The sequence below is a fragment of the Clavelina lepadiformis genome, chromosome 4, assembly GCF_947623445.1.
Source record: "Clavelina lepadiformis chromosome 4, kaClaLepa1.1, whole genome shotgun sequence".
Classification (NCBI taxonomy): domain Eukaryota; kingdom Metazoa; phylum Chordata; class Ascidiacea; order Aplousobranchia; family Clavelinidae; genus Clavelina; species Clavelina lepadiformis.
Genome location: NC_135243.1, coordinates 4,518,980 through 4,534,651, shown reverse-complemented (window position 1 = coordinate 4,534,651; position 15,672 = coordinate 4,518,980). Strand labels below are relative to the sequence as shown.

Below are 15,672 nucleotides of genomic sequence, written 5' to 3'. Positions count from 1 at the left end.
ATTGTAGGCACAATTCAATTGTTTCTTTTTTATTCTAGCTTTAACTCGAAGGTAATTGAGTTTCGTACCTGCGCCGACATTGTATTGTTATTGCACTACTGTAATTAATTAGCGCCTTTTAGGTTTTAAGCCCGCGGGACTTCGCCGTTATTTTCCTCGTTTGTTGCATGCTGGTGACACGTTTTCGTACTGTAACACTGCAACAACACTTAGCACCATTGTTTCGCTCTCCAATAGTCGATGGCGAAAAATGAACAATACGAAATCTGTTTTCTCCTGTTATGCTGTCACCTACCTATTGTGCTTCGATTATTATCTTTTAAGAAAAGCGAAGTCAACAATCTTATACGTCTTATTGTGATTCAGCACGTTTATAATCACCTTAAACGTGATAGTCCAAGCTGAACCTTTGCCAGGCATTATACTTCAACCAAAACCAGCAGATAGAATTGGCCTTGCAATCCGATAACCATTGATCGGTAGGTCGTACAATCAGCGTAGCGGTACATTGTAATCAGTAGTCGGGGAGTTAGCAACATGGGAAACCTTCCATAGATTGTTGGTGTAGAGAGAACCGATAGCCAGCTGGTTCATTCAATCGCATCCGTTTGTTAAGAACTTCTGAAAACGCGATGTACTGTTTCACATATTCTTAGGCTGAGTTAATCGTTACTGCTGCTAACAGCTGGCAACGTTCTGTTACTGCTGATGTAATTTCGTCGAAGGAAACTCAATTGGAAGCGTTTGTAATAAAGCAGGTAAAAATGTTTGATATTACTTTATTTAATGTCGCTGGTGCGGTGTGAATAAAAGTGCGATAATTGCAGAAGCACCATATGCTAATTTAGATCTATTACCCAACGGTCAAGATTGTTGGCCTTAAACGTTATAACCAACATGTTCATGAAACATACACTATGCTTTATACCTAATACCTATGATTAAAGCACCAGTGTTGCTATTGTTTCATAGCCCAACGAACCGCGTTACTTTGGTTAAATTCAGTTATTAGGCATTTTAAACACATATTTCGTATATGTAATAATATTTCACATTTCTCAAATTAAGACACATTGCATATATGACCCTTTGTTATTTCATATAATCCAAATTCTACAGCATGTCGGTTCCCTATTTATCGGATGTTCCTGGCCGGGACAAGTACGATCGTGTGTATAAAATCATAGTAGTGGGAGAGACAGGCTCCGGAAAATCACAATTAGTGTCTCGGTTTGCGCGAAATTCCTTCGATGAAAATTCAAGGTCGACCGTTGTGATGGAACACACGAGAAAAATTGTCCCTTCGAAGAGAGTCTGTGCCCAAATTTGGGACATGGGTGGCAGAGACATGTACAGGTACAGCAGGTTTTGAATTTCAAGGGTTTGCTTTTATTGTTTTAATGCGCTTTTGACTCGAAACAGAATCGAGCAGTTTGTTTGTTTGTTTCAAGTATGTTTACAATTTTAACGCCGGAGGATGCAATCGAAGCCTTAAAATTCGTTTCGAAGTTTCAGATTTATATTGCTAGTACCTTTGATGTTTAAATATTTTTCCTAAATGGAAAATAAACGTTTCTTTTGTTGAAGCGCTTTAAGCTGAACTGAAAAATAGGATGTTTTAGCAGTAGAAATATTCTCGCAAACGTTGTAATGCCGTGATCAATATCGTATGTAAATATTAACAAACCGATTACTATAATTCCAAAAAGTCAACTGTGCTTTAGCATATTTACATCGCGCCGAAAAAGACCATAAATATATTGATCACGTTATAAATTCAGTGGCCCAAACACGCGTTGAACGCGCAATTAAATTCGAATTAAAAACCTGTCTTGCTTTTTTGCCTACGATACGCATGATTGGCAATGAAGTAGGCGTTGTCGAAACTTGGCAAATGTCAACTTTGATGATAAACTTCGCTAACTCATATCACATAATGCGGCCGCTAGTCCGCCTTCCCGCTGGTATAACAATGACTATTTGTTAATCTTTGTCGCTTGACCTCGACTATAAAATAGCAACTGCAGTACATTTAATCGTCTATTTAAATGCTTGGATTGGTACCAGGTAAAGTTAGTTAGGATCTGTAAATAACAACTACGCAAATAACAATCAGAGGTTGTTTGTCACCAATACGTAGTAACGTCGTCATAATAGACGTGGGCAAATTTAGAGAAGTAAGGTATGAATTAAAGATATTTCAAAGGAAAATTTGTGTAGGTCCCAGTGTTTGTAATATGACCAAATATGGTTTTATTTGTTTTCGCAATTTGATCTAAGCAAATGCATTCGATACATTATTGTAAAGAATTTTTCAATTGTCCTGTGGGGAGAAAAGGCCCAATAAAAGACTTCTTAGGCGCATATGCAATGGCATTGCTTTGTAAACACCGCATTTGACAATACATTATGTGGGCCCTCAAATTCAGATTGCGTTGGAAGTTTTAAACCCTTGACGCTTGTATCAGAATTATAGAGTCGATTAGAAATGACCAGATATTTACATGTTTTTTTTTTTCAAGTGCCATTGCTAATGGTAAAATGAGAACATGGAAAAATTCGTCAGTGTTCGTAACATGCTATGCCTTATACGAATATGAGATCATCATTGTGCATTAATCATCAAACATGTTCTAATTTGGGAGATTTAGCGCTCAAAATCCCTATTAAATGACCTGAATTCCAAACATTTAAATGTGACCTATTCAGAAGAATTCGGTGGTTCTGCACATTTTTGTATTCATTAAATTTCTTCTTTATGTCTGTAAGCAATTCATGAATAATTCAACCCTCTTCGAGTGGCTGGCATGGCACATAGGGCGAATTTTTTGATTTTGTGTCTAATTGGCTTGATTGGAAATTAAATTTGCTTCAGATCAAGTTTTTTAAATGGTTTAGCGAACATTACTTAAGCATTAAACGTTATTTGTATAATGACAAAGAGAAGCCGATCAGTTTTTGTTCAAAATGCATGAGATGATAAACCAATTTTTCCTTATGCCAATATCTTGCTGAACAACCATCAACCTTAAGTGATTTAACCAGAGTAGTACCTGGTCCTGTCTCGAGTATTTGCTCACTTTTGGAGTTTTTATACATAAAGTAGTATGCTACCGTCTCCATGCATTTTGTCAATTTATTGACGTCGTTCTGACGCGAAGGTGCCAAATTTCTACGCTTAATTTATTTTTATCAAAAATCAATACGATATGTGACGTGACATCTATCGATCCAAAACGGCAAGCAAATTTAAAATGTGTTTACGTAAATACCAAACCAAGACCTTTAAAAGAAAATATTTCGATAACGGAGTTTTAAGGGTTTGCGGCACACCTCAGCATTTGCTGTGCATCGCAGTGTCGCGTTCAAACTAACAACACTTCATATTTTCATTTATTGTTACAATTTTACAGCGTGCTTTAGCGTCGTAATTGCTGCGTTCGTCTAACGCAGCATAAACATATTTAACAGCGATTTCGTGACCTCGTTCATCCAACACATTTATTCGTAAAAGTGTTTGAATATGTTTTACTTCTTAATTAACTTTAACATTTTATTTCCTGCTCTCCCAGGGCGACGACAGAGTGTTACATCAAGCACGCGCACGGGGCTATTGTCGTTTATGACGTGACAGAGAAGCGCTCCTTGGAGCGCGCCATCGTGTGGCTGCAGAATCTGAAAACTACGACCCAGGGAGAAAATCCGGTGATGATGTTGATTGGAAGCAAAAATGACCTGAGCGAGAAGAGAGAAGTCTCCTTCCAGAGAGGACAAAAATTAGCCGAGGAATACGGCGCTTTATTTTCAGAGGTGAGCGCAGGCGGAGGCACAAACGTCAAAACCGCCTTTTACAAGCTGATCGATTGCGTCACTGAGAGAGTCACCAAAGCGGAACTACGTCGTGACGTCCAGGCAGGTGCCGGTCTGCAGAGAGGCGCAAAAACTTTGGAGTTTTCCGCACGGACTTGCGTACCACAAATATGCATACAGAAGCCACCCAAGCCGAAATTTAACACCGGTCAGGTGGCGCAAGAGTGCGCGGACCACGCTAGGGATTGGTGTTGTAAACTTCCGTTTTGTTTTCATTAAACATATTGTTCGGACAAATGGGTCACACGAACTACTGTGTAAGATGTTGATTAACTTATGTGCAAGATTTGTCGGTGGTACGTTACTCAAAGAAGTAATTCATTGGAAGTTTCTTAGCTGATGTCTTTTTGGTTGAGTGTTTGTGGATTTCATGGACCACATTTTATTATTGCCACTTCGTTTTCTGTTGTTTGGCTAAATGTATAAACACTTTTTTGTCATAAACAAATTTTTCAAAACGGAAAGGTTGTTCGCATCAATTAGAAGTCTTTTTCCAGTAGGCTGGTTTAGCCTGAGATTTAGGCCTAAGATATTCCGTATGTTTTAAATTCCCAAGTTAGAGCAGAAAAAGAACATTGTTCGGTTGTCGCCGACGTAAGAATGGTTTTCATAAAACTTACAGCATTTTTAGCTTAAAACATGATCATTAACATTTCTAATCCTTATTTCTTAAAATTAGACATCGCCAAGTCAGTGTTGTAACTACAAAATAACTATGATCAGGAACGTTTAAGACAAGATGGAAATAACGTTTGCATCTCGCGGCTTTTCCTTTCTTATATGTTATTCTTTATATTTTTTGCGTATCTCAGGTTGTAATATGCCGATAGCCTGATTCCGGGCGTTAATATAGAACTCGATTGAGCCGTATAACTCAGTTGCATGTTTGGCCAAATATCGGCAACGGCATTTCTGCAGCCGTAACATGTATTTCTTAGTGACATGTTTTATAAAACTTTCTCAAACCGATCAATATGTTTTTTTCATCGGATGGATACGTTTCTGCAGATAAATTTTTCACAAACTACGACTTTTGGAAAGCATTTGTGGCGTTTAACAACACGTGGTATTATCCCTTTAACTTTTCGGCGAATTCCATCACATTAAATTATTATTGGCGTGCTATAGAAATGCTTGTGTTGACAGAATGTCTTATGTTTCGCTTTAGTTTTCAGCTTACTGTATGTCTACAATTTGTGTTGGCAGAGAAGAAGCCTTCATGGAACTCACATGAAGCAGAGTTTATTGATGCAGACACGTGATCTCACTAAGCAGAGATCACTTCACATTAATCTGGACAGAATCAAGTTTACAAACTTGGTGTCTGTAGAAATGACTTCTCCGAAATTATATGTAAAACAACTTGAAACCTAAAGAACAAACAACTATACTCCATTCAGCTGCTGTAACTTTTATGGCTGCTTAATGTTCATAACTAAGCAAACATGCTCAATTCACGAAGGTTTAGGAAACACTGCAATAATAGTTTCGGAACAACATCGTTGACTACAAAAAATATTAAATCGTTATGTGTGTGTGCAATTTCGGCGAATGCGCTAACATTTCTGTGGCCTTGCTGTAAGCAGCTTTTCTTTCGTTACGAAACGCAATTTAATGTTTTATTGCCCATAAACGAAATGAGTGAAAAATCAAAGCCAACAACCAAACTAACAATTAATAGAATAGTTTTTTGGCGAAAATAGTCATTGCAAGAAATTGGCTAGGTAAAACAATTTGCCCGAATGATTGGGGCAACAATTGCGCAAAAATCGAGCGATTTCATTTTCGTCAAGGAAAATCAGTAAAAAATCAAATTTTTGGGTAAGGTTCAATTCCATTCGACGAAATGATGTAACGTTCATGATCGCCAGATGGCACTGTTGCGACGACATCTGAACACCTGAAAGACAAGAACATGTGACAGAGATGACGTAATCTCATGAATTAAAGACTTTCCCACGTGGGGTGGGCCGTTTGGTGGTCTTTTGCGATTTATTCTGTTGGTTGCAAGTGAACAACCGATCGTTAAGTCGTTTGATATTTATGCAGTCTGCAGTGGAATTAACCCAATTAATCCCAACGTATAGATTCCGCCCCACATACAAGTAGTAGCGACAAGACTATTTGCAGCTTTAACTTTACTTTAAGCTCAACATGGTCAGTGCTAGGCCGAATATTAAAAGTCGGTAACAGCTAACAACAGAATACCTGGTGATCTCTTAGAACGATTTCGTTTAAAATATCAACTTAAATAACTAGAAACTCGAGGTTTCTCACGGTAGAATTTAGTGTTGATATTTGTTTCCATGAATGACGTTTAATTACTTACCCGTTACGTAGAGGAAGTTGAACGTCGTCCTTACTCGTTATCTGCTGCTGGTTTTGGCCTCGCAGATCTAGAAAAGCAATCGAGTGATTTGGGATATTTTCACAGACAACTGAAACTCTTTAATTGATCAGCGTTACTGCCTGTTGCATTAACACGTGCTGGCTAACTAATTATGACGTCAAATACTGCCACGACTTTACCTTCGGTGACGTCATAAGAACCGTATTCGCTTCCAATCACGAGCGTTATAGGCGCGTTGCCATCTCCCTGCAAAAATACAACGACATATTTTGCTAATGAACGGAGTAATGGGCAAAGGTCTATAGAGTTAATACTTCCTAGTTTGATCAACTGAGTTTATTGACACCTTGCAGCAACATCTATTTTATTCCGATACCTTAATCGACTACTCTAGCATAGCACGACCGAAGAATTTTAACTGAGAAAAATAAAACAGAAATAATACCTGAGGTAGAATGACTTTTTGCAGGTTGGGAATTTTTATCAATGCATTCAACATGAGTTCATTTAAACCATTAATGGAAGGATTGTTTGATCCGTCCAAACCGTTCATAGAAACGGGGGAGGACCTCTCTATAGCGCCTCCTTCTGTCGATAAACCTGGACCGTGATCTAGTTCGTTAATATTTGAAGAGGACTGGAAGAGATGGTTGGCCCCGTCTAGTATCAGGGTTTCGATGGCGGATGCGTCGGAATTTTGGTTTGCAGCTTTTTGAAAAAAACATATTTTACCTTGATAATTGACAAGCAACAAAAATTTTAGCATATGTGATAATTACTATATTTTATATGAACAAACCATACATATAATTTACTACCGGTATAATAAATTTAATAATAATAATAGCTGTAACAATTTAATGCGATATTTGATCGAAGTTATCTATCGTAACACCTTTTACGTCCGTTACTGTCCACTTACGTTCTTGTTTAACGTTTTATGTTGAAATGGCGGTCTAGCAGCCGGTTTAACTTAATACTTAGACTTACAATCGTCATCGTCACATTCATCGTGTCCTATCTCAATTGCACGTCTATAAAGAGTTACAATACCTTGGACTATGCTCATTGGCTGCACGCCGTGAATTGAAGACGTCACCGAGGCGTCGGAGGAAATGACATCATGCTGTATGACGTCACAAACGTTGCTCGGTATGACGCATATGACCTCGGACTGCACGACATCGCATGGATCGGTCTGGATGGCGTTGCAGGGATCTGACGCGTTGGTCGATGGAGGAGAATCAGGAAAAAAGATGCCGGATAATTTGGCAGCGGATGCATTGTCTTCACTTAATTGAGGGAAATGTTGCTGAAACGAGGAAAAATTTAAACTCTGGTGAACTCTTTCTGTTGGACTTAGTGGTCGTGGAACAGTTGTTAACAATACTGGCTAACTTTTATTAAGGTGTACTCATGGAGGTAGAAAAAATTTAATCGTGCAACAAGATGAAAAAGCCCAAGTACAACCAATCTAAACTTGAAAAAATCTGTCCGTTGTACAACCATTTATCCACTCCAGTATATTTCATACCTGTTTAAGATGCCTAATATACTCCGTGCGCTCGTCGCACGAAAATGAACAGTGCAAACAGGGGTATATATTCAAGCCCACGTGCTTCTGAGTCCGCTTTATGTGCTTTCTCAAGTTTTCAATGTTTGTACACCTGAAGACATTGGTAATAACATCAAACTTGCTTCCATTAACAACGCATACGTCATGAAAACGTTAACGTTAAAGCATTCAGTTGAAGACCATTGGTCTGTGTGTGATAGGTGCTGCAACGCATAGCATTGGGAATAATGTATAATTGTATATGCATCGAAAATGACCAACCAAAAGCATTGCAGAAATTATTCAGCAGGACATTTAAGCTTTCTCTGTTTCACACCTTCAGTTTGCTTTGTAGACTCTTACCTGTATTCACAGTAGGGACAGCGGAAAGGCTTCGAACCAGTATGCAGGAGTATGTGCCTCTTTAAACCTGCAGTGCTAGCGCATTTGAAGGGGCAGTATGTGCACTTAAATGGCTTGCTACCCGTGTGACTGCGTAGGTGCCGTTGGAGCAGCTGTTTGGTCTTGGACGTGTATGAGCATTGCTCACATTTGAAAGGCATTTCACCTAGATTGTTGGGAATTTTTGAAAAACATTATACATTTCGCAGCGTTTAATAAAACGGCAATAAAAAAGTTTTAAATAAAAAAAGGAAAAAAATTTATTTTAAATGGTTCAAAATACAAAATAATTGCCGTGATCTTGTTCCAATTACTTGTATTGAAGACCTCAATCTGAAGCCGAGTAAAGTATAAAAATATGAGACATTACCTCTTACAAAGATAGGAAACAATACCTGAATGCACCCTTAGATGGGCTTCAAGTGCAAAGCTGCTTCGAAAACCGCGCCCACAAATATTGCAAGTCACCGCATTATAACCAGTATGCGTGTGCATGTGTTGATTGACGGCTTGCTTCGACATGAACGCCTCAGCACACTCCTGTCAAATCAAAGCAAAAAGTCAGGTTATATTGATGTAATTTCACTAATTGTTGCAATAATATTAACAGCAACTTACTGTGCATTTATAATTTCTCGGTCTTGTGTCAGAGTGACCATGTTGTGATATCAGGTGTGACGTCAGGCTCAATTGCTTATCGAAAGATTTGGGGCACGCACTGCATTGATATTTTTTTATGCCTGTAAATGAGCATGAATATTATGACAATTAAATTAACAATTATTATGACAATTAAATTAAATTAGCATGACAATTAAAAGTATGACGGACACATGTCAAGGTTTGAGGTAGAACATAAAACAAACGGAATAAAAAATGTTCATATTTTTAATATAAGAAAATGTTTTTCTGTAGAAAAAGGGGAAAATAGCTTCTAGATGACCAGAAGACCACTCCACCACCACCACCACCACCACTAGTGCCACAAAAACGTATTCTGTTATCAATATAGCTACTAACATCAAAACGGATAAACTACAAACCTCATTAAAATAGTGTTGATTTATTTGGGCAATGAATTAAACAATACAAAATGAGCGATGTCTAGTTGAAAGAATTAGAGTTCATTTAGTGAAACCCATACCTAAATGTTTCCTGATATGACCCAGCAAATCACATCGTCTGTAGAAGGCGACTGAACACCGCACACATTGAAAGGGTTTAGCTTTTGAGTGGCTGCGTCTGTGGTGGACAAGAAGTTCTCGTACTTTGGAAAATGCCTCCGCACACACTGGACACTGAGCAGGCATCCGGATGTTGCTGAATTCTTTTGCTTCCTTGTCGAGAAACTGAAAGTTGGTGCCACTTTTAACCTGGAAATTTTTGACCAGACTTTAGTACAGCCAGTCCTTGTTTATTCAAAAAACCAGAATCCCCGCTATTTGACAAGAAACTGCTAGAAACAAATTTCTTCCCATGCGTTTTATCCTCTTAAGCTGGAAACCTCGCCGTACGACTGTGACAGGACAATTTCGCAAAGGCTAAGCCAAATTAATAGAAAAAAACTCCGCTAATCCAGATTACAACATATATTCATAGTTTTTACACCCCAATGTATGTCTTAGGCATAGCCATTGACCAATTTTCTACATTTTTTTACTAGAATTATTCCTGTTGGAAGTAGTTGCATCTTAATCTGGTGTAGTCTTTTATATCTGCTTTCTTACATAACTGTATTTCACTGTGACATTCTTTCAGTTTCAATTATCTGTAATTTCCATATACCTCGCAAAACCTATGTTTTTTCACAAAACATAATGGTCCAGATTAACGAGGTCTGGCTGTATTCATTTAAATCGTTGGTGATTTTGCAAACAACTTACTATTCACCGCTAGCAATAATAAACAACTTGTCATCAGCACAAAAATAAATATGGAGAAGAGTTAGAAGTCAACATCTACAAACCACTCACCTCACTCTTGATGATGTGGTCGGGGTCACTAAGATGTTCTTCTCTCTCCCCCAAGCAGGAGTAGGCATAGTTGCACAAACGACAAACTCCTGTAACTTTAACATACATAATACTGTCACAACGTAGCTAATGATATGTTTAATTGCTTACATCAGAAACCTACTTCATGGTGATGTACAACCGTGAATCTTATACACTAAAGAAAGTAATTATTTTACCTGGCTGAATCTTTTTCTGGAGAGGTCTGCTAAATTTTTTGCTGTCTTGTTTCGTGGGAGTAAAATTACCCATTAATGACTTTCCATGTCTCATACTATAATGAAGCATATGTGAATGTTAAACATAAGTTTAAAGCAAATACCAAGCATCTGCCAAATTTAGTAAGTTACTTGTATTGATCCAAAGCTTAATACTTAAAAACAAATTTTATATATTCGTTTGAATCTTTCTTTATATATGCATAAAAATACCGTTTGCAAAACTTATACAATCAACATCCTTAAAATCTTACCGCATTTTATCAGCAGCACTTTTCATAGCTTTCTGTTGTTCATGATTTGCTACTTTTACACGGGAGATTTTTTCACGAAGCGTAATTCGTCTTTTGTTCGTGCATTTGTCTGAAATAAGTCCCAAGTGCCAGTATTTTAAATATTAGAAACAAACTAACAGTATTACATGCAGTAATATACAAGCATCCACCAGGTGATGTAAGAATAGTGCAGTTTAGTTATGATCACGACAGGTATGCCAGTTTTCGACGTGATATCTTGTGTCCAAAGATGCAATTTAGCATGATGGCTTGCACTAAAGCCTCAAATATTTGTTTAATTATTACAATTTGGAGTGAAAATAAAAAAAGTTCGGCGTTCACGTTGATGAATCTCCTGCATGCAAGTCCCACACTGTTCACTATGGGTCATCATCACTGATGCCAATGCGAACAGCAAGACAGCGACCAATGCAGGAATTTTACACTTTGGTTATGATCAATGTTCCCTCTAATTTTTCACGAGTCTGAGCAAACACACTAACTCCCTGAGCGGCCCCTTCGACAACTGTGAGCAACATCAGACGTGCCACGTTCGCACAGTGGCCATTATTATGCGTTTATTTTATTTTCAATTCAGGTTGGATTTTTTTCTTGTGCGCAGCACAGATTTTCTGTGCGCGGAGACCGTGTCAGCAGTGCGCATTTGCGCACGCGCGCAGCTTAGAGGGAACATTGGTTATGATGACTAAGTGTACAGTAAGAAAGCATACCATTCTCTTTCTTTAAGGAAGTCTTTGTGCCATTAAGCCGGGCGCATTTGAGCTTGGAAAGACCACGTGTATTTGGTTTGTTAGGACTGCTATTGCTGGTAGATGTTGCTGGCGATAATTTGTCACATTTCGATAGATTGAGTTGGTAAAGAAATTCTTCTTCGGCAGCAGAATCAGAAACATCGTTCAAGTTTACATCTAAAACAAAAACAACAATTGAACGCATATGCTCGCATTCTTATCTCCCTTTAATATAAATATATTATAAATGCTTCAAAGGCTTGAATTAGGCTATTGCAAAATGATACATAACAACTGAATAAGTTTAATAAAGAATATTTTAACCATAAAAATTTGGTACAAAAGGCTTCCATTAAAATTTGAAAGAAACAATAAAATAACTTTTCAAATAACTGGAAACTGCTTCAAAATACCTTTTACTGAGTACGTAGTGCTGGATTTTAAAATAGGTTGTAATAAAGTTGTATTGGTGGAATACTGCACTCCAATGCTTGAAGGTTCACTGTACGTCATGCAATTGGTTGTAGAGTGAAGAAGGTTTGTATAGGAATCTATGTCGCAGGCGTTCATGGAGTGGCATATTCCAGGCTCACTTGTAAAGCATTCTTGCAATTCCGACTGGCTTGATTTTTGCGAAAGATCGACATCACAAAAGTTTTCGTTCGATAATAAAATATCTCCAAGATCAGGCAGAGGGTTTGCAGCTTCAAATTCTATGTATTGTTGAACACTGTCTTCCGTGCTCATTATTGTTGAAAATCACAACTACGCACGTTGTTAGAAAAAGACTAGTTAAAATCTGCTAACTACCAGTACATGGTGTTTTCACAATCAACAAAGTGGGCAGAGGAGGCTTGAATTGTAACCAAAAAACTAGATCTCTAGCCTTTACACTACTGTCGAAAATACCAATTTGGTCTGAGCAATATAGGTAGCCTATAACAAAAAAAAAACTATGAATTTTTGTGATTTTTAGGGTTAAGTGGAAAGTTACATACTGAATTAAACAGACTCATGCAAGACTTAAGTTATGGGTATACTGTATAATGCAAATGTGTCTCTATCGAACCTTGTACTAAACAGGATGAACGACAACTGATGTTTGACCAATAAAAAATATTCACCGAGGCAATGAGCAAAAATTCTGCACTTATCAGCCTTGAAAATAAATGCAAAGTGCATATTTCACCGGCGTCTGTAAAGCTAAAGCTGGAAAATCGCAGCATGGTAACCAGATTTCTGGTGACAAGTTTATCATTATTCTTTTTGGGTGAGGAAGAAGTTAATTCCGTGGTGTAGTGGTTGCCATCGGGGCTAGTATGCTGGACAACTGAAGATTATGGTTCAAATCCTGCAAATGATTTTTTCAAGCTTCTCTTTTGAGGTATAAAGAAATGATCATGGAGTTTAAGTCAATCCCTGCTGCTGGAAAGTTTGTACGATGTGTGAGACAAAATTGGCTTCTGCGTTAATTTTCTGGCATAAAATTATCGCTTTTCCCTACATTCTGAGTATGATGTGGTGTGGCACAAATTTTGGCATTACATTTATCCAGCGCACTGAAAGCAAACTTTTCAGTAGTCAGGACGTGATGCAAAGACTTTCCATAGTCTACGGGTAAAGGTTATAATGATAACCTAACTGGAAAATATGGCAGTTGTCTACAGGAAATGTTGCGGGTAAAAACACAAATTTTGGCATGATGGTGTGCAAGGAAGCCTTAATTCTTTGTTTATTTATTATAAATTGGAATTCAAACAACTACCTTTTTTGTTTATTTTTTAGAAATAGGCGTAAACATAAACAACTCTAGTGTACACATTGATGAAACTTGTGTGTGCAGGTGCCACACTTTCCACTATGGATGATACTTTCAAACTATAGTGGAAGGCATGGCAACTGCAACCTCTAGATATTTGAAGACTGCGGTTTCTGCACTCGAACGTTTCACATTTGCGGTTGTTGTTTGTGTCACATTCACGTTTCACATTTTGCTCGAAAAACGGAGCCTACAGGTACTGTGTTTTGGCTACCAGACAGCAAAATATATACAACTGGTGCAACACAATTTTTGTCATCATGCACCAAGTCACCCCGATTTTGTACGTACGGCACCCTCAAGATCGCATAGAAAATTGCCATGCTCTCCAGTTTGGCCATTAAGCTGGTTTTTCTAAATTCGGTAACCGGCCATAGTGAAAAGTATCAGCATATAGGCCATTTTTTGCCATTGACTGTGGGGAGCAAAAAAATGGTACTCACCTTTCCTATAGTATAAAAAAATAACGAAGAAATGCCTACGATCACACACACATGGACAGAAAAAAGTGGCAAAGACCATCTATATATATAAACATTAAATTAATGTCTTGAACTGCCTGCCGTATTTTTCACTCTTTTCAGTTGGGATGATGGAAGGTTAACACGGCTGCACGGTCAGCACCAAACAATAAACCAAAGCTAAAAAATGCCTTATAATACACTTATAATGCACTTATGCATGGCAAATAGCCTACAGAACTAGGTCCATATGTCGAGATTTTACCATTTTTAGAGGGGAAGATGTAAAGGCAATGTATTTTTTCTAGAAGAAAGGAAGGAAATGGTTCTTCCAAAACCGGGCTTAAGCTCAGGCTTTGGGTTTAAGTTTAACCTAAACTTCACCCGGTTGCACCACAGTAGGCCTATACCACTAATACCAGCAGCCCAGCATTAGGCCTACATTTGGTCCGGGCTGCAGGGTGACCGGCGCTACGCCGCAACTAAAAAATGATGATTTCAAGGCTTTTGTTCCTTTTTTAAAGCTAACATGAACGTTGTAGATACAGTAACTAACAGCCTGTTTGGCTCTTTCCAGCTCAAATTGATACAATTAACGTGAAAACTTTATAACAAGTCGAAGGTTGTTCTTGCATAATTGCAACTGCACTAGGCTATGAATGACAAATGATTGGGCTTAGTTAGTGGCCAGCATGTTAGTTGTTACCAGCAAGTAAGCCTTACCTTAATTCTTTGAGCTCGTTTGAAGCCATTTCTCTTTCATTTGCTCATGCTAATAATAACTGGATTGATTTTTCTTACCCACTACGCTTTTGACGAAAAAATAAAATGATTGATTGATTTCCCATTCCCAGAATGAGAAAACTGGGGAATCCCAGTTTGGTGGCGTTGAGAAGGCGCCACACTAAAACACAAACAGATCGAGAAAATCAGGCGTCGTATTATTTCGCCATCTCGTTGTGGGGAAAGTGATAAGTATTATGTTACTGCTACCCTTGTTTAGCATAATAAAACATGCTAACAAAGAACAACAAACAAAACATAAGTAGAAAAGCACATAAAGTACACAAATTTTGTTTTGTGATTTGGTCAAATGGCTGTGCTAGTTGTAATCAGCATATTAATAAGTTACCATCACCATTTTCATGCACGTTTGAAGCATTTTACAATTTTTAACTTTCTTCCGAGCATTAGCGTATTTCATTTACAACCAGTAGTGATTTTTCGTCTCAACCGTACCAATGACGAATAAAATGATTTAAGACTATCAATGTTAGATAATTATAATAGAAAGTTTGAGGACGTGTTTTCAGGAAACTGTTTAATTGCGTGAACATGGAGACAGAATGAATTCTCCGTCTAAAAGCTATTTTAAAAATGCGAAGTTTTATATCAAAGTTGTTACAACTAGATATTGGTAATCGTTTTATAAGCTGCTTATCATAACTGTAATTTGCTGTGCCTCCGAAAAGCAGTAAGTAAGCTAGGAGTAACAGAAAGATGAATACAATAGCGCTCTTAATCCTCTGACGGTTACATCACGAGTCATGGGTTGTTTTACAAATACTAAAAATTGATCTTGGGATCTTATGCTACAATTGCTGGCCAAACTTAAATTCTCATTAATCACTTACAGATAAATTACGCAACCTTGAGCTTGTGTGACTGCTATATATACTGATATAATGTTTGCAATCTTTCCTTTCCCCTCTTTCACTTGTTACTACTGCGCAATGTAATGTTCAGTAATCTTTGCCCAAAGCCGTAAGTCTTTGTGTCTGACAATACATAAAAATGGGAACTTTATAATTTAGTAATATGTATAGACAAAATTTAAGCAAATAAACAGCAATAGTTGCGTCGTTTGAGAAATGGGAACTCATACCATCATAGCAGAAGTAAAAAAAGTTATCAATCTTCAATTGTAACTCGCTTATATTGTAGGCTAACAACAGACG

The 15,672-nt window shown here is 37.7% G+C and overlaps 2 protein-coding genes across 2 annotated transcripts; one reads left to right on the top strand and one right to left on the bottom strand.

The window, feature by feature from the left end:
• Positions 1-483: 483 nt before the first annotated feature.
• LOC143453242 (uncharacterized) lies at positions 484-4,839 on the top strand. The gene is made up of 3 exons (XM_076954464.1): positions 484-758; positions 1,120-1,356; positions 3,573-4,839. The coding sequence occupies exons 2-3, from the start codon at positions 1,121-1,123 to the stop codon at positions 4,087-4,089; spliced, it is 753 nt and encodes a 250-aa protein (XP_076810579.1). The 5' UTR covers positions 484-758; position 1,120; the 3' UTR covers positions 4,090-4,839.
• A 756-nt stretch (positions 4,840-5,595) lies between these two features.
• LOC143452814 (uncharacterized) lies at positions 5,596-14,560 on the bottom strand. The gene is made up of 16 exons (XM_076953931.1): positions 14,438-14,560; positions 11,848-12,370; positions 11,414-11,611; positions 10,662-10,770; positions 10,369-10,463; positions 10,151-10,245; positions 9,322-9,550; positions 8,796-8,917; positions 8,573-8,717; positions 8,139-8,343; positions 7,755-7,887; positions 7,274-7,532; positions 6,666-6,928; positions 6,400-6,466; positions 6,200-6,266; positions 5,596-5,770 (listed from the first exon to the last, which is right to left on the bottom strand). The coding sequence occupies exons 2-16, from the start codon at positions 12,179-12,181 to the stop codon at positions 5,680-5,682; spliced, it is 2,412 nt and encodes an 803-aa protein (XP_076810046.1). The 5' UTR covers positions 12,182-12,370; positions 14,438-14,560; the 3' UTR covers positions 5,596-5,679.
• Positions 14,561-15,672: the final 1,112 nt, after the last annotated feature.